The sequence below is a fragment of the Rhyacophila brunnea genome, unplaced genomic scaffold (genome assembly GCF_057557595.1).
Source record: "Rhyacophila brunnea isolate RB1 unplaced genomic scaffold, BYU_Rbru_1.0 scaffold_1, whole genome shotgun sequence".
NCBI classification, from domain to species: Eukaryota; Metazoa; Arthropoda; class Insecta; order Trichoptera; family Rhyacophilidae; genus Rhyacophila; species Rhyacophila brunnea.
In genome coordinates, this window is record NW_028232751.1 from 23,981,505 (window position 1) to 24,006,529 (window position 25,025).

The 25,025-nt window shown below is 34.1% G+C and overlaps 1 protein-coding gene across 1 annotated transcript; it reads right to left on the bottom strand.

The window, feature by feature from the left end:
- Positions 1-709: 709 nt before the first annotated feature.
- LOC147079600 (mortality factor 4-like protein 1) lies at positions 710-24,606 on the bottom strand. The gene is made up of 5 exons (XM_085942227.1): positions 24,469-24,606; positions 24,274-24,391; positions 14,126-14,235; positions 12,921-13,146; positions 710-2,098 (listed from the first exon to the last, which is right to left on the bottom strand). The coding sequence occupies exons 1-5, from the start codon at positions 24,494-24,496 to the stop codon at positions 1,546-1,548; spliced, it is 1,035 nt and encodes a 344-aa protein (XP_085798353.1). The 5' UTR covers positions 24,497-24,606; the 3' UTR covers positions 710-1,545.
- Between the last annotated feature and the right edge of the window lie 419 nt (positions 24,607-25,025).

Genomic DNA, 25,025 nt, shown 5'->3' on the forward strand with positions numbered 1-25,025 from the left:
AAGGGCGAATTAACCAAAATGCTATTTTACAAGAGGAGGATTTTTAACTTTTGACATTTATTTGCTTATTACCTGTGGATGATTATAAATATCTAACAAATTTATAATAAAGCTTAGAAAGAATACTGTCATCATAATAGGCATTATTATATAATATTTTAAAAGACCTAATATGTCACATTCGCTTTTTATTCGTAATACAAAATGGATATTTGCCCTTACGATTGTCGTTTTTAAGTACTTTCCTGTGGAGATATAAATTCGCCGTTTTTACACAACAAAGCTAGTGGGGTACATATTGTATTTTGATGATTTGATCAAAATGGTTGATTCGCCCTTTTTACAAAACACCGACAATATTAAGAAGAAATAATTTTTAGTGGACAAAATATTTGATATCAGATAAAACTACAAGAAATGAACACATATGTGAAAAAACCAAAATGCAATTTAAACAAAATTAATAATAATGTAATAACGCATACGAGACAAATAAAGAAATGTGTAAATGTGCAAAAAATAAAAATATATTATAGTACGTGTGATGTTGGTGGTGTGGATTGATATGCCCTTAACCTTGGGTGTTTCTGATACATTTTGGTCAGACTGCTAACTGACACTAATAGATTCTGGTTTGCAATGTGCTACGGGATGAAAGCATCCGTCTGATAACATTTTATATACCTAGTAAAACGATTTGCACATTTTTACTGTGAGCTCACATGGTGTGATGGTAATGTATTTCTAGCATTAGTGGCACACATCTAGAAATTAGAGAGCAATAAATTAGTATGTACTGGAATGTAATGCAATCTAAGTTTGGGGATATCTTTATACAGAATATATTGTACTGATACATTAAGTACAAAAATTTCAACTATGGTCACAATATCACAAGTTAAATACATATATTATACCTACACTATCGAAAATATATTTAAATTAATGGACATAATGTCTCTAGCTATCACAATGGACATTTTTCACTGGTACCGTATTATTTAAAAACTTTTTGACACTCACTGAAAATTGCAGCTTTTTTATACACAAAACATTGAAATAACTCATTTGCAATGTGGACATGTATCAAAATTCATCAGAGAAAAAAGAAGATATGATTTTAACACTGTTATCATCATCGTTAATCAATTTTCGCTTTTTGTTTTAATGAATATTAGTTACTTATCAATAACATATAACAACAGAAATGAATACAGCCTTAATACCACAATCTTTCATTTATTTGCTATCAAAGCCAGGAGATTTAAATATCTTTTCCATCCCCTCTATTATTCGGCGGCATTTATAAAATAAAAATGCTCATGTAAAAAACACTTCTTTAAAACAATTTTTTATGCAGATTTCAATTTAATTTTTAGTTCGCAAAATCTATCAACGTAATTAAAAAAAAAATTAAATATGCACAATCATATGTTTATTATCGCATCTATGACACCAGATCCTTCAAGAGTTAAGATATTTTATTGAAAAATTAAAAATATTATGGGATATATTAAATTGAAATATCCGGTAAAATGTTCATTTTTAGGCGTTAGGATTCTGGTAGTAATCATCAGGTCTAAAATAGCGGGATATATTTGAATTAATGTAATCCAACAGTCTATGAATGCGGCCTAGAATGTTGTCGAGGTTCTCACCCTGGATAGAGCTGTAGGACAGCATCCATCCGATTTTTACAAACAGTCTCACTAAATGAATGACTCCATATAATTCAAGAACGGTAGTATTAGGGTTTTGTTGACAGATCTCTTTATATTGAGATTTCTCTGTCTCATAGAGAAGCCGGATTGACAGAGTACTATTAAAATACTGTTTTATACCTTCGATAAAATCTGTCAATAATGATTCTTTTTGTAGGCTGAGCCCTTTGGACGTCTCATACTCTACATAGTTTTGCAATACTTGCAGTGCTGTATCTTTGGCGGGCAGGACTGCCAGTCGCTTTTCCTTGTTAATGGCAAACCAGTCAGTCACAAGACAGACCTTGAGCCCATCAGGTATGATTATAGTCACTTCTACTCTGAGAGGAACCTCCATCACAGGATCAACGGGTGTCTCCTTGCGAGATGATTTTCGCCTGAAACAGGACATACAGTACAATTTAAAGGTATGATAGGTCTGGTTTAGGAATATTGTTTGCCTCGACTTTGACTAGAATTCTTCACCGCATATATAGTGACAAAAATTTTACTGAAATTATTGTGGGCGAAGAATGTTCTGAGCGGTCATTAATACAACATTGATATGGTATGTAATTATTCTGTATTTATTGAGCATATAGTTGATAGAATTCAAATTGGTTGGACAATAACTGGAAAGAGCCTTATGATGGTACTAACATGGCACCATTGTAAATCCTCTATCTTCGGGATTTCACCTTAAGGCTTATACCTCAGCTGAGGCATGATCTAAAAAGATTGTGACCAAGCGATGCGCAGAATGCGGGTCGCGGGTGCAAATGACGGAAGCCGAACGAAATATAGTTTGTCATAAAAGTTCAACATGCGTCCTTTTTATGTTATGTTTATTATTATATTCGTAATAATAATAGTATATTCATTGACATTTTTTCTTTTTTAAGTACATACGTAAAGTTTTTTTAGTCATAAGAATATTTTCATCCGACGCCATGACAAAACGAATCGTCGTGCAGACGCCTTGACTATCGCTCTCCGAATGACAACGCGGTCGTAATTTCATTCTACATACAGTTGAAAATTATTTGCCGTTTCACTTATGTACGCTCTTAAAGCCTCTATCTTCGGGAAATAACATTTCAGTAATATACGTATGACATAATTGATTTTTTATTAAAATTTTCTAAATAATTAAAGTCTAGTGTATTTGGTTGCCTTTCTATGTATAATAATTATCATATTCTGTAGTTTCACACCCTACGTTTGTATATTATAATGTAAATGATTTGCTTGGGGCACAGGTCAACCATTTGATACACTAATATTATGCCTCAGACAAGGAGATCAAATTGCTTTTCAATATAGAATTGAAAAAGCAGTAAGAATGCCTGTAAAGCGTCAATTACATTGAACTACTTTACGAGCTGTTTGTTAGCAAATTTAAAAGCGGGCGATTCAGCTACTGCGATTGTGATGATGACACACAAAATTTTCCATTCGCTGAGAAGCCACAAGCCAGCGACTATTTTGACAGAACGTAGTTCGTTTTTTTACCGGGAGGTTGCTACTACGCTCTACTGCGCAGACGCAGTAGGCCCACACGCCGGCGTGTAGCGTGTAAAGTTGACCGGCTTTCAACTTTTCTCTGTAGACTGTTTATAATCTGCTTGTTAGCTTGTTCAATGATTACACTGGGCGACTTTACAGGCAGATTGTAAATTCGCCAACAAACAGCTCGTAAAGTAGCTCAATATAATTCACGCATAAGACCGAACTCAGTAAGATTGTCATCTATCTCAATATTCCCATATATATACAATCACATCAAATCTTAGCATATGCGAACCATATTGAAGCCATAGTCCGGAACAAAAATGCTGTCAGAGAAGTATTTCTGCTAAATGTAGAGGAAACCAAATATGAACATAATTATATCCAGAGGTCCAAACAGACCTTGTGTTACTTTCAGGGTGCACAACAGCATTTTTGAGAGGGTAAGTATTTCGTGTACTGGGGGTACTCCATAACAGTGAGAGTAGCATGGAAATCCAAATAAAGAGGGGAATTTGTGACAGACAAGAAATGTCACTTCGTTCTAATGAAGGTGCTAGGTTTCAACTGACACATAAAAACAATAATAAGACCAGTTGTCATGTATCGCTCGGAAACCTGGCACATGACTAAAAACATGGAAGTTTGGCTCATTTGAGCAGAGTGTGGTGCATGGTATCTTTGGGCTCATTAATGACAGTGTCCGAGTGGAGATGGAGATACAATAATGAGATGTATGCTTTGTATGGAAGCTTGCGCATCGCATCATACAGTCTAACAAATTGGACTGCCTTAGATGGCTGGGCCATGTACACAGGATGGACAAGTCACCCATAGCAAAAAAAACTAACATTCGGGAAGCCAGAAGGTCGACCTCGTACAAGATGGAGTGACAGTGTTCAGTTGGATTTAAAGGGAAACGGCTTTGGATAGACCTGGTTGGAAACAGATATTGGAGGAGACCAAGACCCATATAGGGTTGTGGCCTAGGCCGTCTATAGTCAGGTCATGGCACTAAATTGCGAGTTATGATGGTGGTGCTAGATATTGCTTAACTTAGAATACAATGAGTAAATGAAGATTTTCATTTGCATATTTCATTCACATTAACCCGGCCGGCGCCGATGTCACACACCTTGTACAAATCGGCCAAATTCGCAATGCGCATGTGTATAAATCGATGCCACCGCGTCCATATTTATCATACGGGACTGATTTTTTCACATAAATTTGGCCTGATTTGTCCTTCTCCTGCCACCTATGACATATTTTAAAAGCATTGGTTCTAAATATAAAATAATCACCAAAGTTTCGAACCAATTCGTACGGCCAAGTTTTGCCGGTCGACAGAAATCAGTTTGAACTGCGCGCCGCGACTGCGCAGTATACGACAGACTTTCAACCGAGCGGGCCATTGCGCGGGATTGTATTTATCGCATACAAGTTGAATATTTACCGCAATCGTTGATAAATACTTTTTTTGCTGTCTGGTGTACTTATCACATTAAAACTGGCATGATTAACTATTGAACGTATGATTTTATTTTATCGCGATTTTTAAAATACTTTTTGTACTGTCTACCGTGTCCCATTTTAGTGAATGTGAAAATTAATACTGATATCAATAACTATGGTGTGTGAGTTTAATGGTTTCTGTGATTTGGCGTTTCTTAATACTGTAGTTAAACATTTTAAAAACATTTCATAGTTTTATAGTGCGTAAATATGGAGGAAGAAAATGTGCGTACTAATGAGGAATTGGACTCAGATTATGACATGTCGGAAGAGGAATTGGAACAACATGAGACTGATCATGATGTTGACGATACGGACTCTGACGAGCCAATTGAATTTTTGCGGTCATGGAGAACTGGTCCGTATATTCCAATAGTTCACAAATTCAATGATTGTCGATCTGGCGTGACATCGAACGACTTGGACGAATCCTCTCCCGAATGTCTTTTCTTTGAACATTTTTTGAATAAAAATATAATGTCGGAAATAGTGAACCAAACGAATACATTTTTTAACCATTCGTACAGTGCGGGAGACCTCGGACCGAAATCGCGGTCACACAATTGGACAGACACGTCAGTGCCGGAGTTGTATACATTTTTTGCCGTATCAATGCTGATGACTCGAAATAAGCACACGTCGATAGAGGAACATTGGAGTACCGATCCTTACCTGCATGCAGACATTTTTGGGAAAATAATGGCTAGAAATCGATACCAACTTATTTTACAAATGCTTCATTTTTCTGATCCTAGTGTGACCGCCTCAAATGATAGACTAGCTAAAATTAGATTACTGTTAGAACACACAAGAACAATTTTTAGGGAAACGATGATACCGTATCAGAATCTTTGCATAGATGAGAGCATAATCGTGTTTAAGGGTAGATTAATTTTTAAACAATTCATTCCTTCCAAAAGACATCGATTTGGAATAAAAATGTTTGTGATGTGTGACGTAATGACAGGATATATTATTGACTTTATAATTTATTGTGGGGAAGGGACTGACATACAAGACAATGAAAATCTCGGTATTTCCGGTACGGTAGTGACAACGCTAATGAAAGACTATATCGGGAAAGGTCACACCTTATGGTGTGATAACTGGTATTCGAGTCCGGCGCTCTTTAAATACCTTCACTCTCACAAAACGAATGCTTGCGGTACAGTGAGAAAAAATCGTAAAGATATGCCAGAGTTCAGCAAACTGAAAAAGGGAGATACCGAGGCTAAGTACAATAGTCCACTTTTGGCTCTGAAATGGCACGATAGGAGGGATGTTCACATGCTATCCACCCTCCACGATGCATCATTTGGACCAACGGGAAAAGTGAACTATAGAACTGGCGAAAACATTGAAAAACCAAAATGTGTTATAGATTATAACAAAAATATGGGTACGGTAGATAAGTCCGACATGATGCTTAGCAACTTGTCGTGTATGAGAAAATCGATCAAGTGGTATAAAAAGGTCGCATTCCACATGATCGACTTATATTTATTAAATGCTTTTTATTTATATAAATTTATTAAATCTGACAAAAAAACATTGGGCGATTTTCAACTCTGTGTAATAAAACAACTAGAGTGTGAGAATTTCAAATGCACCCCTGCCTAAGCCGACAGCGTCAACTAGCGATAATCCCGTACGATTATTGCCTAAAAGTGCAACGGGACATTTGCCAGAATACATTTTACCGACACAAAATACCGATAAGCCTAGAAGATGTTTCGTATGCGGGAATTCTAAAAAAAATCCGAAAAAAACAAAACTCTCTAGCTATATGTGCCCAACGTGTGATGTTGCGTTATGTCTGTCACCTTGCTTTAAAATATATCACACATCTAAAGAATTTTAAAATAGGTTTATTATTGTATTTGTTTTTTTTTTAATATGTGAGTTCGTGTTAATTTATCAATAATATTCAATAAGTGAAGTGTTTGTGTAGTTTAAATATATTAAAAGGGTCCCCTTTATATTTGTTTACGACTCAACCCGAAGACATTAATATGTGATTTATCGATATGCACTTGAAAATTAGTAACGCTCGATTCGTGGGAACGTATGCACAAGTGTCGAAATATTACACACCGCGCAGAGCTCTAACTATTTGCTACAAAATGGCGACTTGCGGTAAGTTCTTTCAAATTTGGATAGCATTCGTTTGTTCGAGTGTTTCTGATATTATAACTGATTTATTACGGTTTTTTAGTGTGTCGAAATTATCTTAATGGCTTTGGGTTCTCGACTGGAGCTGTGACATATTTTTTATTGCTTTTTTTAGTATAGAACAAAGACGATAATGAAATTCATGCGTAGTTATGGTGCGTCATACGATTTTTGAGGCAGGTGCCGGGTTAATTAACATTTTAACATTTTTTTCAATATGTTACAACAAACATTTTCTACCATATTGCATTCAAAGTATTAACAATAACTAGAGCTGCAACCGAAAATCACTGTTTGGTGCCGTGGCTTGACTATACTATAAACGGCCTTTGTTGTAGTGCGGAAGAAGATAAACTCAAATATATTTTGTATTCAAAAGCATCAATATAAGTATATATTTGGTAATTAAAAAAATTATACTATTCATTCATGACAAATGCATATTTCAGGATTTACCTTTATAAATATTTGCACATTTAATAAATTATGTAATTGACCTAATTCTATGATTCTAAAATTGGGCTGAAATGATTACAGTTTTGGACAGATTTAGACAAAAAACTTGTTTCCTTACATGTAGTGTAAACATAATGCATTTGGGTGTTTTTTTCTGGTAGGTACACATAAGACTCTTCCTCAGTTCTGAATAGAATTTTTTAAATACACAGATCAATTTCTTTGGCAAGAGTTAAAAAAATACTGTAACTTTATGAGAAATGTACGTAAATAATGGCCACACTGGCAGGGAGAGCTAAAAAAATTCTTCTTCAGTTAACCCTTTCCCGGCGACCGTATTCCAGTAGGATACGGCTAGTACGTAACAAGTGGGCGACCGTATAGCGGTCAGATACGCAAACCTTGACCTGTCGATAAGGCAGGAAATATTATTCATACGACACTGAGAATTGTATTAGAAAATAGCCCGATTCATCCGCCTACTGCCACCTACATAACTTTTTCGTAAATATTTTGTTTTAATATCATAATCATCAATGTTTCAAACCCTTACGATTTATCGAGTTTCGCCGGCAGGCACATTTCGATTTGAAGGAGCAAGCGATTATCGACGCCTGCGCAATAAGCCATTTACATCACTCGCGATTAGGAATGTGCAAGGAATCATAATATTGTGTTGATCTTTGTCGCGATCGCGTTACATCTTATATGTCGTATTTTCGAGCATTGTAATTGAAAACTGATTTTAAAACAATTATATGTTTATTAATTTTCGATAAAACATTGTAAAAACATTTATATAAGTTGTGTGGCGATTATTATAATTACATTTTTGTATTGTTGTGTCTGTACTTTGAGTGAAATTTTAAACTGATATTAATAACTGGTGTGTGTACATCTGGTTTTAATTACCTGTGTGTGTTTGAACTCGTGTTTATTGTCAGCGTACAAAAACTTATTAAAAACAATTCAAATTTTTTGTCGAATTTAAAATTGTGCTTAAACATCATGGCGGAAGAAAATGTAAATATAGGAGCAATCGTGATTGAAGAGTTGAGTTCGGATTACGACATGTCTGAAGACGAATTGGACCAACAGGACAGTGCCCGCGATGCAGATGTAGAGCGTGATATCGAAGAGCCTATTGAATTCTTACGATCTTGGAGGACGGGGCCTCATATTCCTATTATTCATGATTTCGATGATTTTCGATCTGACGTGACATCGAATGACTTGGATGAAACCTCTCCCGAGTGTCTCTTTTTTGAACATTTTTTAAATAGTGATATTATGGTAAAAATTGTAAACCAAACAAACACTTTTTTTAACTTTACGTACAATGTGACCAACCTTGGACCAAAATCGCGGTCACACAATTGGGAAGATACTACTGTGCCGGAACTCTATATGTTTTGATGCTGCATTTTTCTGATCCCAATGTAAACACAACCACCCCAGACAGACTCGCTAAAATTAGATTACTATTGGAACACACGAGAAAGATATTCAGAGAGTCAATGATACCACACCAGAATCTGTGTATCGACGAATCCATAATAGTATTTAAAGGTAGATTGATTTTTAAGCAGTTTATTCCATCTAAACGCCATCGCTTTGGAATAAAAATGTTCGTCCTGTGTGATGTTCTCACTGGATACATTATAGACTTCATTATTTATTGTGGAGAAGGGACCGATATAGAGGACACACACAATTTGGGAATTTCTGGTGAGGTCGTCACGAAACTGCTTAATGACTATATCGGCAAAGGTACACTGTGGTGTGATAACTGGTACTCCAGTCCGGCGCTATTTCCATGCTAATATGACCAATGCATGTGGAACGGTTAGGAAAAACCGAAAAGAGATGCCGGATTTTAAAAAATTGAAAAAGGGAGAGACTGAGGCTAAGTGCAACAGTCCCCTTTTAGCTCTAAAATGGCATGACAGAAGAGACGTTCACATGCTGACCACGCTTCACGACGAATCTTTTGGGCCAACAGGAAAAATAAACTTCAGGACTGGTGAGCTCATTCAAAAACCCAAATGTGTCATTGACTACAACAAAAATATGGACACAGTTGACAAAGCCGACATGATGCTCAGTAGCTTGTCGTGCATGCGTAAGTCCATCAAATGGTATAAGAAAGTGGCGTTCCATATGATAGATTTATATTTATTAAATTCATTGGTACTGTTCGGTTATACCGGAGGCAGCGGAAAACGCATTTTGAAAATAGCCGATAAACTGGATTATTTGTTAGGTTAACCTAACCAAACCTAACCTAACCTAACCTAACCTAACCTAACCTAACCTAACCCAACCTAACCGAACCTAAACTAACCCAAACTAACAAATAATCCAGTTTATCGACTATTTTCAAAATGCGTTTTCCGCTGCCTCCGGTATAACCGAACAGTACCAATTCATTTTATTTGTATAAATTTATAACAGGACGTAAACAAACATTGGGTGAGTTTCAGCTTACCGTGATTAAACAATTAGTGAATAAATATAAAGTGAACCCTTTAAATACACCCCAACCTAGACCGTCAACAAGCGATAGTCCAATTAGACTATTAACTAGACCGAAAACCGCGACACGACACTTGCCAGAGTTACTTCCGCCGACTAGAAATACCGATAAGCCTCGACATCGATGTCATGTATATGGCAATTCGAAGAAAAACAAAAAAAACAAACACTTTCCCGTTATGTTTGCGTAGCTTGTGATGTAGGATTATGTTTGAACCCATGCTATAAAATATACCACTCAACAAAACATTTTTAAAACTGTTTTTGTGTGTTTTTTAAGTGTTAAGTCTTGTAAAAAATAAACTTAAGATTTAAATATTAAATGTGTCAATCAAAAATAATTAATGTGAATTCCTCACCCAAAAGGGGCATATGTTTAAAAATTCTAGTGTGTGATTAATTGATTTGTACCGTGAAATTAACGCATATCACATATTGGGCAGTGCGTCGCAGACAATGACATTAATATGGACGAATCATCTGGAAAAGAAAATGACACTCACTTTATTGTCGGGTCTGCTGAATGGCATAATCTGTTCTGACGCCATTACAATAAAGGTGATATTGCTATAAATTCCTGATGCTTTTTGTTGGGTCTGCCGAATGGTTCGGTTCGAACGCGTTCGCTCAAATGAACATTGACATTAGAAACACTGCTCTAACGCCATTACAATAAAGGTCATATTGCTATAAATTCCCGATGCGTGATATCACATAATGGAAATTGCGTGACATCTACCTATACATGTGAATGCGCGAATTTACTTGCTAGCTACTGTATTGAGTGCGTCGTCCATTAATAATGTCATTGGTCGCAGAGCTCCAATTCGTTCTGCAAACATGGCTGACGAATGATATGGGTGAGAAATTTGTTACTGAAATATATGTTCTGTATTTTTGAGTGCATTGGGCAATTAATTCCTATTTTATATGTGTCACAGCGATCTTTATGTGTTTGAAAGCAATAAATGTGAGACCACTAATTTTTAATGCCGTATTTATTATGATAGAGCGAACAAAAACATTTCGTAAAAACGAACCGCAGACAGAGCTTCTTCTGTATTGAAACTTACGCTTCGGCCGGGTTAATTTGGTCCAACAAAATCAAAAGGTGGTTTGACACCCACGATTATGTTAGTCCTAGTAGTTCTTTTTCCAGATTCTCATATATTTAGGCTCCATTTCTCGAGGTCTTTGGAAGAATTCCCTTTTAAAATAATATTAATATAATCAATTTTAATGGGGTTTTGAAACAAAGTTCTACCACGTAAACGCCAGTTCAATTAATAATCGATTTTTAATTAAAATACAGTGGAATCCCGATCTACCGTTCACGCATAAATCGTTTTCCCGCATGGATCGTTCATTTTTGAAAGCCAAACATTTTTGGCCATACTAATTTAAGCGTAAATCCACACTGGTTGAAAATATTATAATAATTTCTTGTTATTTTTTTTGAGTGAAATTTGGATTTTTAATTGATTAAACTTTTCAGTTTTATTGAGCATTGTGTTATGTCAGTGATTGTCATTTTCTGTTTTATAAAAAAAACAATATTTATTTTTTTAAATCTGCATAAATTTTTCCAGTGCTATAAAAACATTTTTTGCGTGAGGTTTTAAAAATTTATAAGCATTAAATTGCACGCGACGATAATATGTAATATAGCTGAAAAGTCAATATTCCATGATTTATATTTTATATTATATTGTATACATACCCGTGTGTGTGTGTGTTTTTTTATCAAACATTTATACATTTTATATATCCCTTAATTATAATAAGTAATTCGTAATTTATTGGTAAAACTTGCAATCCTCTAAAATATAATAATATATATTTTTTCATTCCGTGTAGATGCATCTTTACTATATATTTATGACTTTCAATAATGAGCTCAATTTATGACTTTGAAACAATTGGGGTGACACGCGAATAATAAATGACATAATCCAGAATACAAGTTCAAGTACATTTTTAGAAATATTTCGACACATTTCTTTTCGTTTTTTGTTGTCTTTTTCGTATTCCCGCACATGATGAATATTCAACTTTACAAGTAAATGAATCGGCGCACACTCAATTCGAATGAAAATATTTTGTATATATACTGTGCAGCCGCTGAAAAATACCTTGTAGATTTAAACTGATGTAATCGTACCGGCGAATCTCAATAGATCGAGAGGGTTCGAAAGACCGATGTTTATGAAATTAAAACAACATATTTTTGACAAAGTTATATAGGTGGAAGTAGGCGGATGGATCGGGCTATTTTTTAATAAAATTCTCAGTGCCGTATGAAAAATATTTCTTGCGTAATCCACAGGTCAAGGTTTGCATATCCAACCGCTATACGGTCACCCATTTGTTACGTACTAGCTGTATCCTACTGGAATATGGTCGCCGTAATGAAGTTAAATAATTAACGCATTAACTGTTTCCCAATTTATCGTTTTCCTCGATCTATCGTCTAAATATTATGGTCCCGTCACAAATATCATCCCGATTGACCGTTTTTGTTGAATATTTTTCATTTCGCTTTCGTAGAATTGTTTATGATACTGTTTATGATGCTTTGTTTGCAAATTATTATGTTCCCGTCACAAATAATATTATCCCGATTGACCGTTTTTTTTAATATTTTTCATTTCGCTTTCATAAAATTCTTTATGAAACTTTTTATTAGGCTTTGTTTGCACAGATCGGTAGGCGCTCAATCTCGCCTGACCGCCCGTTCAGTCGCGTTGCTTTGTTTTCACAGGCCGCTCAGGTTGCCTCACATCTTGTATCATGAATTTTTATAAACCGCAACTAAAATGCCCCCCATGAAAAAAACTAGAACTCTTGCTGAGAAACATAAGATAATTTAAGACGTCGAAATATTTTTTTATATAAGTATCCCGTATTTATCGTTTTTTTTAGGGTCCCTTAAAAATCGTAGAAACGAGGTTTCACTGTAATTGCTGTTATTGCGTCAGACACTATTATAGCATCCGCACTATTATCAAGACCACAAGAAAAAGTTTACGTTACCGTGATCCATCAGAACTCTTGGAGCTCTGTGAGTCACTGCTGCTTTCTTGCGAGGACTGAGAGGATGATGTCGAAGGCATGGGTTCGTCGGGATCTATGGTTGCTTGTTTTACTTCTATCTCCTTAACTTCTTTCTCCTTTTCCTTCTCCTTGGAGGTGGATGTCTGATCAATGAGTTTGCTCAGCGATGCAATATCCTCAGCATCCACTTTTTTCTTTAGAGACCCTATAATCAAATTTAAACTACTTTATAAATAATAGAATCTTATGGGGTGTCTATATAATATATTTGCACTCAATACTGAAAACAATATTTTGCACAAAAACACTAAACTTGATATAGATAATATATTAGATTGGGGCAGACTAACAAACTGGACTTCAATATTGATAAATGTAATATTTTATGGTTTACCAAAACCTCACAAGTATTGTATTTCCAATATTCAATGCATGGTAGATCTTTCCCAAATATTATCTGTAAAGGATCTTAGCATTAGATTTGACAGTAAACCAACGTTTAGTAGCCATATGGTTTCTTTTGTAACAAATCGCTACAAATGTTGACTTTCGTCTTGAGTATTTCCCGGGTCTTCCGGATGTTACTGTATTAAAAATTATATTCTATAATTAGATTTATAGTTAGAAGCACACTTGAGAGTGGGTTAATTGTCTGAACCCCACATCGGTTAAAGTATGGCCTCATGTGGAGAAGATTCAAAAGAAATTTTTGAGACTCCTTTTCTTTGGGCTGTATAAATATTATCTGTTGCTCTGTCCGACTGGCTTTATCTTAGATATATACTGTAGTTTAAAGTTTAGAAGAGATCTATATTTAGCCACATATTTTTTCCAAGATAAGCATTGTACATGGAAACTTTGCCATTCTTAGTAGTAGTACTGATTTGTGTGTCCCTAATGATCTGAAATCGGGAGCGTCCGCTGTTTGTTCTCCCATGGTGCAGAACTAACCTGCCATTGTTAATACCAATTGAGAGGGCAATAACTGTGATCAATCAAATTGATTTCGATATTGATATACTCCACTTACGTGAGGTAAGTTTAGATGGACGTTGTTTTGTAAGTTTTTAAGATGGGGTCTACTTAGTTCACTCTGTGTGGCAGTTAGCCATTTCTGGGTCAAAGGAGGACAATTAGTACAGCATGTATATTATTTATAATTGGAGAATAATTGTTTGACAAACCTTTCTTTGTTTTAACAGATAAGTTGTGTGCTTTCAGGACCTCCTTTTGCTTCTGACAATTTGCTTCGTTGTATTTTAGAACACAATTTTCAGAGACCCACTCGTCCCAACTGAAAGCAAAGTTAGTATACACATTTATAAATTAGAAAAACTAACTGTAATTTAATTTTGCAATTTTGAGCTATATAGAGGATGCAGGCCTAAATTTCTCTAACTAGATGGAGCTACCGATAAACATATTCAGACGATGATGAAGAAAGTACTCCATCTTCAGTCTCAAGCGCCATCAATAAACTTATGAATTATAAAACCCATGTCCATGCCAGGACAATGAAAACCTTTTATTAAGTATGTAAAATCTTATGTGCAAGATAAGGCAGGAAGAAAGACTAATTCAAAGAATGGGATATGGTAATAATATACCCGTTATAAAAAAGACTTGGGTCTTCTTACTACGATTTATAAGGTGATCTTGATTCATCTGTATAGAAGAATGGTTGAATGAATGCCCAATCAATGTGATTTCTGCCCAGCGAAGTCAACCACCGATTAAATATTTGCTCAATGACAAATCCTGGAAAAATGCCATGAACATAGGATAGATACATACCATTTATTCGTTGACTTCAAGGTCAATAGGCCGAATCTGTATGAAGCATTAAACGAACTGAAGATCCCTAATAAATTAAAAAGCTGATTAAAACGTCTATGGCAAAGTGAAAGGTCAAGTGAGGATTCAATCCGAACCCTTTGATGTGTTACACAAACACAAAGCTCTCAGACAAGAGGTATTACACTAAAATTCAAAAAAGGAACACATATTACAAAGACGCGCAATTCCTTGGATATGCCGATGACATTGATACAGTGATGAAACCAGAATCAGTCCTAAAGGAGACATTTATCGCACTGGGAAGAGCTACCAAGCAGATGACACCCCAGCAGCTTTATTGTAAGTTGCCACGAGTGTCTCAAATCATGTTTGTATCCGCCACAAATGATATTTTAATAAAAGATATTTTAATAAACAATTTTTTTTATTCAACGAATAATTTGATGATGATAAAATGATATTTGTACATTATAGTTTGAATTCCACCGATATTTCTTCTAAGATAGTGATACTGAGAAATATGTGGAGATAATATCAAACATAATATGTGTCAATTAACTATTTCTTTTATTCAAACGAATAATTCACAAGATTTAAGAATATATCATTCTGATTATTGAACATTATATAATTTTAGAAAAACACTAACTGAGAGAGTATATCACAACCAATAGAAAAAACTTTTTTTTTTGAAAAAAGTAAGCCAACCGGTCGGGAATCGAACCCGGCATCTCCAACGGGTAAACGCCCCAAACTCGTCGCATTCAAACATTATGCTACGGAAGACATACTAATGACGACAATATTTAAGCTATTGGCTATTAAATACCTACCACTCAGCGCTCTTCGAAATCATGTTACTTCGGCAATCGATTTTTGTTTATTAAATCAAAGTAGGTAGCTATTTTACTATTACAAATGATTACTAACCGACGTCTAGGAATTTCTCCAATATTTTTTAAGCAACTTCTTGTACTTGCTAATAATTTTTAATTAACTATTTCTTTTATTCAAACGAATAATTCAAATTCGAAGTAACATGATTTCGAAGAGCGCTGAGTGGTAGGTATTTAATAGCCAATAGCTTAAATATTGTCGTCATTAGTATGTCTTCCGTAGCATAATGGTTGAATGCGACGAGTTTGGGGCGTTTACCCGTTGGAGATGCCGGGTTCGATTCCCGACCGGTTGGCTTACTTTTTTCAAAAAAAAAAAAGTTTTTTCTATTGGTTGTGATATACTCTCTCAGTTAGTGTTTTTCTAAAATTATATAATGTTCAATAATATGTGTCGCTGAGTTTCAAAACCCGCTATAACACTTTTTCATTATGTTGAGAAAATCAATAAAAACTTTTTGAACTAAAATGGTTTTGGAATGTTCCAGTAGTGTTATAGCGGGTATTGATAGACACATTGATTTTGTTTCATAAATGACAGTTAATCGTAGCGGATTTTGAAAGAGGCGATAACATTTGCATGTAGAGATTTTAACAACGAATCCATCAATATATATATCTTAATTATTTCAAAAAAGTGTTATAGCGGGGTTTGAAACTCAGCGACACATATCACAGTAGTAAATCAGCTGTCATCAGTAAATCCATGGTCATTTTACAATTTGAAGCAAATAGTTAAGGACATATTAACAATGCTGCGATTAGCCAATGACAGCTGGAGAATTTTTGCAATAAATATCAGGCAAGTTGCGCAACTAATTTACCACATTGCTCAATCGGTAGGTCTTATAGTGATAGATTACGACACGGATTTGAGTAGCCTAGAGTAACCAAAGTAGAACTACTTACGAATCACAGCGCAATGCATTACATTCACTCAGTGGGTAGGAACAAACAGTCATTTGGGACATAAAACAAACGAAAAGCTACACAACATACTGTAACCTTGAAATAAAGACCCAATTAACAGTTTGTGTTAAGTTTTAGTCTGTTTTTGGGTTTTGGTAACGAGCCTTCCCAGTTCAAATATTTCAAACTGACAAATGACATCATTTTGACAAGTATCGCTTCATATGCAAATCATTTTAATGCGAATGTGCAAGATCGTGTCCACAATGTGTATTTTTTCATTATCAAGAAAAAAATATGGAAATTTTATAAGTGCTAATTCCAGAGCTTTAGAACATGGGAACAGATAAGAATGCGCAATGTGATATGATTGCCAAACAAAATCTCAAGATGAGTCAATTTTATACATTGTAGCACAATACAAGACACAAATAAATGCGAAAAAAACAAAATGGAAACAAAAAAAATGTGTCCTCAATAATAATACTATGATAGAGAAATTTTCAGCCATGTATGGACAAGTGGCAGAGGGTGGAGGTAGGCTATTAAGATCCGACATAAATAGTCCACACTAAACTTTGTCAGTCATATGTATTTGTTTTCATTGAACTAAGACTACTAGACAGATAGTGTTGGTTAGATTTTAAAATTCAATTAAACCCTGCATAAACCAAGCCATAATAGATAATAGTCAAAAAATATTGGTCCATCTATATATATCTATAATTACGCCATTAAATCATTTACATTAATCACAATTTCAGATATTTTATAGATAGAAGAATGTTTTTTATCTATTATGGTTCAGCGAGCAGGGCTTAAAGATTTAAAAAAAATTAACTGACAACATCTGTAATATGTATTATTAATTCAACAAAAAGAAATAAGAATGACTGAAAAGTGTGGCACTTTTTTCATCAAATTGCCCATTGCATACATAAACAAATATTATGGTTTAAATAGGTTTAATTGAATTTTAAAAACTATTCAGCAACATCTGCAATTTGTATTCTTAGTTAAATGAAAAGAAATAAGTATGACTGACAAAATTTAGTATGCACCATTTATGTCGGATCTTAAAAGCCTACTTCCACCATTCGCCACTACCCTGGAAAGGTGTCCATTTAGTATAGTAAATTTAGATGCAATGGATTCAATATCTATGTGTAAGTGAAGACGCTAGTGCAAATTCAATCCAATGACCTTATATCAGAAACACAAAAATCAATACATATAAAAAATGGATATTCAAATGCATATGCTCATAAAAAATTATTCCTCTCTGTTGTTACAAGACATTCTATAATTCATATGATTGAAATCATCGGTGAGTTGTAAGAAAGTATTCATATAAAAATTGCTGACATCAATTTAACTGTACATTTTATTATTTGGTTTATGACTAAGCATTTAAATTTGATAAAAAGCAAGATTCCAAATTCTGCACTTTGATAAACGTTGTAGGGCTAAACTGGACAGTCACGGATACGCTAATAGAACAGTGCCAAGGAAGATATAAATATTTTTAATGTATTTAAACATACCCGAAATTAATTAAAATCAAATTTTGTCACAGTGAACACATTCGCGGACACATCGCACCGTGAGTGTAAAACTAAGGCATCTGCAAATTTTTCAATTTCGAGATTAAGATGCAAAACAACTGCAAAAGTTGTGAACTTGATAATGTAAAAGTGAAGTAACTGAAAGAACATGCAATATAATGTAGATATGAACCAAATATTATGTTTTTTTTTAGAAACTCTATTTCTCCTAACAAAATGAAGACTTCAAACCCTAATATATCAAAAATATGTCTTTTTAGATGCCTTGGTTTTACACTCACGGTGCGACATGTTAGCTAATAAATCTGTGGCCGGGGTGTAAAACTACATAAGTCAAAAAATAACATTTTTCAGGAGAGTGTTTTTTGTGAATATCTTTTTTTTTTTCAAGAAAGCTTTGCTATTCAATTAATTTTTTTTCAGTTTATAGTTATTTTATATGTAATGAATTCATAAGACAGTATGAAATATTGAAAATAAAGTAAATAGCTGACTTATGTGTATATACACATGAGTTTTTTTCTTGTTTGGCTGACTTATGTGATTATGGCCAATTATTAGAACATTAAAAAAAATCATAATAATAATGAAAACATTTGATTTTTGTCAAGGAATATCAGATTTATTGAATATAATTTAATATTACAAAGAGGAATTTAATCTATTATAAAAAATGAGAGAGAAAAAAAGAACCAGGAGACATAAAAAACAAAATTTTACTTCAAAAATACACCAAGATACAAATGAATCACCAAAAAATACATAAATCATTGAAAACTAAATATAATTAATATTTCTTCTATTTTTCTTCTGATTCCACTAAATCTGGATCAATATCAGGCATGTTCCTGGAGGGCAGCTGGTGATAAAACTCATGAAATATGGTTGGAATTAGCGGCAATAGAGATATAAGGTCATTCTTTTTCTCTTGGCTAATAGGTAAAGGACTGTTGCTTATCTGAGGAAAAGTTAGATCACTTGCTTCCATCCTTTCTGGAATACCTCGCCGTCTTAAACATAGTGTTTTGAAAGATTCTTCTTCTTCTAGGTTTGGTTTGAAATAAACAATTCCGAATTTTTTTGTATATCTCAGCCAACGAGCATCGTGCCACTTAAATGGGTTGCCAGATTCATCTTTCTTTCTCAGCACAAGTGGGCCTTTCAACAAACTGGAAAATTCTAAAAAGTCAGATTGTGCCATTTTAACGACTTCAAATCTATTTCCGCACGATCTGACTAGCTGAAACCAATCGTACGGGTGGTTAATTTGGCTGCTGATTTTTTTTTTCTTCTGTTCAATAACAGCATGGTCCGAATCAACTTCCATATGAGAATGGCCCGATACCAGAACCTTGTGATTAATTATTTCAATGTGATCAATAGTTTGTAATAATGCTAAAAGCATTGACGCTACATGAGAATTTTTATTCTGACCTCCGCAGGTGTCTGAATATAGTATTATCTTCCGCACTGTAGAATCAAAATTACTTATGTGCTTGTACAAGCATGATGCTATTTGATTTGCACCTCTGCCAGCAATAGCTTCATGCCACATGTAGCATGTTGCATTTTTAGTAGCATTATCGTGCACAGTCAAATTGAATGTCCACAACTGACGCTTATAAAATGCTACAGATGAAGCTAATGCAGGCGTAGGTAGGCATTGCTGGAGGTCAAATGTTAGACATTTCACAGTACTGTCGTCTATAGCAATGTCTTTATCAACTTTCTTTTGTTTATATGTACCATCTGCAGCTGTTAAGTGAATGTTTTTCTTTGAAATTAATAGCTGCTTTTCTTCCGAGCTTTCACAGATGTCAATTTTAATTTTCAATGTATCACACTCATTGCAAGTATCAACTTTAGGTTTTTTGAAAGAAAGCTTAAGTCTGTGAAATTCCTCCCTGTAGTATCGAATAGATACATGATTCTCAGTTTCCGTTTTGTACATACCGAACATTTTTTTTATGGTTAAATGTGATGGCAAGAATTTTTTGTCATTAACACGGCGAGTATAGTGGCTTTCATAAGATGGAAATTTATTTATGTGTTCAGAAACTTTCATCAAATCTTCAACGCTCCATTTATTTGAAGGGATATGCTGACCTCGATTGTCAATGGTTTGTGTGCCACCTACAGTAGCTTGTTTTTTTATGGCGACAAGATTAACAAAATTGTCTGTTTCACCAAACGTTTTTAGAAAACAACCCTTGCATACTTTAATTTTACTACCTTCAATATCCAGCGAATAATTATAAGATTTAAACCTGAATTTTTCCTTACTGGGATCTTGAAATCTAGGTCGGTGAACGGCCGTATTATGAATGGAAATTAATGACGATATGTAAGCACTCCTTTTGTCATGCTGTGTAAGATTCCAATATTCTTCAAAAAACTTGATGCGATGACTTTCTATGATTCGATCTTGGCACAACATCCTGCATTTAGATAAAGGGAGTTGAATGCGTTTTTTAATTAACTTCCCAGCCTTTGAATGGTATTCTTGGCCACTGTTCCTTTTGCGTTTTCTTTCTTCACGTATACTTCTTGTGTCTTTTTTTGATGATTGCGGAGACTCTTGTGAAACTATTACGTCTTCAATTTCATTGTGTTCCGAACCTGATTCTGTAGAGTCAGTTATATTATGGCATGGAGGAATATATGGCGGGTCAATGACAGAGTCATCAGAGCTAAAGTCATATACTGTACTTTCATTTTGAACGTACAAATAATTAAGTTCATGAGTTGAAGCCAAACATTCAAGATTCTGACTCGATGTATCCGGATTAATGTCATTTCGGCAGTTATTGATATGGTTAGTATCACTAGAGATTAAAGGTTGATCTTGATCCAAAAACTCATGCGTGGAGTCAAATGGCAACGTTTTTGCTTGTGCTGAAATACAAAAATTATATTAATATTAGGTATGTTGTTAAAGTTAACAAACAAAACTTAAATTCATATTGTATATTGTGTGAAATCAAAAGCACCAAATGTACTCTCAATAAAATTATGTTTATGAAAAAATAAAATAAAGTTACAAAAGTGTGGTTAAACTTACCTTGCGATCTTATCAATTCAGTTTTATTTGATAATGACAATGCAAGTATTTTTTTTGATCTCTGACATTATTTTGTATTTACTGTAACGTATTAATCAGTTTAAATAGTTTAAACGCCTTTTATGAGTTCAGAGCAACAATAATACACTCAACTAAACGAACTGTCAAACGGCTACTAACATCATAAGTCATCCGGTGCTGCCACTTTAAAATTTTAATTTTGTGCATGATCACATAAGTCAGACTTATGTGTTTTTACACCCCGCTTTTCAGAGAGAAATAACTTATGTGGTTGTGTTTATTTGCATTAAAACACCATACTGACAGCATTTGACTTGTGTGTTTATACACAAGTGTGCAGAATTACTCTGACTTATAGAATCAGTAAAAAACGAAAAATTGAATTTTTTGACTTATGTAGTTTTACACCCCGGCCATAGAAATGTTACTGATATTATGACAGATTGAAATTATTGTATTAAGAATGTTTTACTCGATTTAGCTTTTCGATTTAGATATATTGTAGAAGATAATATGACACTATCTAATGGAAATGTGTTTGCATTGTGACACAAGTAGACAGGGAACATATTGTTTTAATACAAAATACGACTTCTATAAACGTCGTGTCGTATTCCATTCCACAATATAGGACGTCAATGGATGTTCTGCCATATCACATTTCACAGAATACGACGTTTATAGACGTTGTGTCCGCGAACGTGTCAATTAATAATTTATAATTTTTTTAATAGTGTGAACTGTCAATTGCTGATGGAAAGACATTGTATTAATTAAAATAAAAAAATATACAATCCCTATTCCACATTATTTAAGCGGACGAAACCTGCCTTGATGTCCTGCTTTGCGTAGAAAGGATTAAGAATTAAAGAAACCTGAACGGACAAAACAGATTGATGCAAAGCTGGAATTAAGCCATAACAACATCAAAAATGATAAATAAAACAGTTAGTGAGTATGTTTAGTTTGAATGCCAGCTATAGACATGAATATTAAAAAATAGTTATAGAGTATCGTATAACAATATTCAGGCTAATCATGCTATGTTCGTCATATCATTTTGGATACTTGTAATAATCGAAACATCATCTGGGACCAACCTAATAATCGCCTCCGTTAAATACTTTACATAATAAATAATGAAAACAATGAAGACATTTTCTTTTGCGAAATTGACAAATATTCAAAAATCATTTTAGAAACAATCATATTATCACAAACATGATCCATAAATCTAATGTCTCATAGATAAATGATATGTTTGTTAAATTAATACAAAAATCCTTCTACTTGATTTTTCAGTAGCAACATAAGTTTTATTTTTGTATTTTCCAATAACAGTTAGAGAATGAGTAGGTACTGCTAACAACTGTGACAAATCACAAATTTGAAAGTGAAATCAATTAAGTACTAGGTTTATATTATATAACAAATATCTCTGCTGTGTCTACTGACCAAGACCAAGAGATCGCAACAACTGAAGAAGAAGATACAATCCAAAAAACTGCGCTGACCAAGTCATCTGCACCACATGAATCGGAAAAGATGGTAATGTTGAGCAATGCAAGAGCAGAAGATGCTGATGACTGATTTTCCCTTACCGCTATAATGGCTTCATTTTAGAGGATAGTCCTTTAACCGGATGGCTGCCAATGACTGACGTCTTAAGACGCGTACTTTTCTGTGAACGGAACGCCGCTCATGCAAAAATGACGTCTTTAGATGCACCGCTTTTAAACAGGATTTACTAACGTAAATCAATTATTTTAAACATATTAACATGTTGAACACACGATATATATTGGGAATATCGTCACATATTCAGAATTGAAACATTAACTTAAACTTTTATATTGATTTTTATTTTTGCAATAAAATTCGCGGCGTGCAAGGTGCCGCCATACATACACCTACCGGCAGTTAAAAGGTGTGTCTTCTAGACATAAATTCCATTAAAAAACTCACATTTGTCCTTTATTTTAAAATCTGTTGGTGATTTTCATTGAAATTTTGAAAATCAGAAAAGCACAAGGTACCAAAAAAAAATACTGGATACATGATTGATAAGGACACTTTCAATTGGCAGCCCGGAAAGCTTAAAAAAAGTGTCGAATGTGAATATTTTTACCGAATAGATATTAAAAAGATTAATAAGATTGGAATGTATATTTTAATCCACACTGATATTCAATATAATTCTGAGAAACCATCTCTTTGGTAGAAGAGTGTTATGAAAGATTTGATTAGAGATCTCAAATAAACATATGTTACACACATATGCTCACATAATTGATGGTATAGTAAGATATTCTTGAAAGAAATATTATATCCTATGCTAAAGAATGTGATGAAGCAATATTAATCCCACAGAATACGCCCTTATAACCTTATTTAGATATTACATATTATCACAGCTGTGTGTTAGAAACCTTTAAACGGCCGCTGAAAACATAACAATTTATTTTCAGAACCATTCAATATTTAAAATAGAAAGGTTGGACTGATCCAGTTCAACTAACCGTGGTTTTAGTGAATGAAAACTATGGCCAACATTGATCTTCATGCGACAATTTTTTCAGCAAGACATTTAAATACAACAAGTGCACACAGAATTAATAAGTAACGAATTAATAAACAGATCACCCATTCAGTAACACTACTAGATTACAAAAACTCTCCTCAATAGTTTGTGTAACATTTGAAATTTGAGAATCTATGCAATTTTTCCAATTTTCAACAAATTATAAGTAATCAAATGAAATAGTTCATACAGGAAACATAAAATCAATTAAACATACCTACCATCCCTGTCAAACGAGACAATCATAGTACCTACATTCACACCTGTTCATAAATGTACACTAGGATAATAATACACAACATTGAAAACAATACTCAATATACCGCCAAATCAAAAAACATAATAAATTAGTGGTAATTAATTGAAAAGTGTGGCCGCCCGTCATCTGGTAACGAGTTTTTCCACCAATAATTCTGGTAGAATCAGTGGATCAAAACGCAACATCCATTGTTTCTAAGTGAAAAAGGTTACCTTTTAAGTTTAATAAACAAATTAAACTTACTTTTTGTTCCAGCCAGCGTAGTGAATCAGATATTTTGTTTGCTTTTCCTTCGCTGTTGACACTTTCAGGCATTTCGCTGCGTAAATTAGAGGTCCGTGAAAACACAACACCTTTTCTCCTGTCATAAAAGAATGAAGACATGTAAAACAAACCAATACATACAACAATATTTAATGTTAAATAAATGCTACTCACCTTCTATAAATTTTATTTTCGGTGCCATTGCTAATAGTTAGAGCTGAGATAAAATATAATTGATATAAATTGAGAGATTCAATTCCAATAACCAAACGTCAAAATGGGCAGATCCAGCGACAGAAGCGGGCGGAAATCATAGATAACAGACGTAATACGACAGGTGTTGCCAGTAGACCATAGCTAGAGCTGTCATATTATTCATAGACAACGTAAACTTTTAGGTAGGTAGGTAAATTAAATACATATTCAGACCTGCAACTTATCTGGAGAATGAGATGGGGAGCCACTGACGAAAACTACCCAATCACAACTCGTAACTGGCAAAATCTGACATTTGAATGACGTTTTTCAATATGGCGTCCTATTATAGTTCTAAGTTCAATTTTTGGCCATTCTCCAGATGAGGCACTAGTTACAAAAAGCGACAAGTCCACAATTCGATATTTGCGGGAAACGTTTTTATGTTTCACGCTTCAATTATTTGTTTTAACATGAGATTATTTTTTCCGATGTATTCTATGTCAAAATTAGAACCAAATGGCAATTTGTTTCAG

What these genes read in the sequence shown, in the direction of transcription:
- LOC147079600 (XM_085942227.1), bottom strand. Translation starts at nt 24,496, where the DNA reads ATGGCACCGAAAATAAAATTTATAGAAG. An exon ending in GAAAATAAAATTTATAGAAG is followed by an intron (nt 24,392 to 24,468) that starts GTGAGTAGCATT and finishes CTTTTATGACAG; the next exon opens with GAGAAAAGGTGTTGTGTTTT. An exon ending in AAGAGTTCTGATGGATCACG is followed by an intron (nt 2,099 to 12,920) that starts GTAACGTAAACT and finishes GTCCTGTTTCAG; the next exon opens with GCGAAAATCATCTCGCAAGG.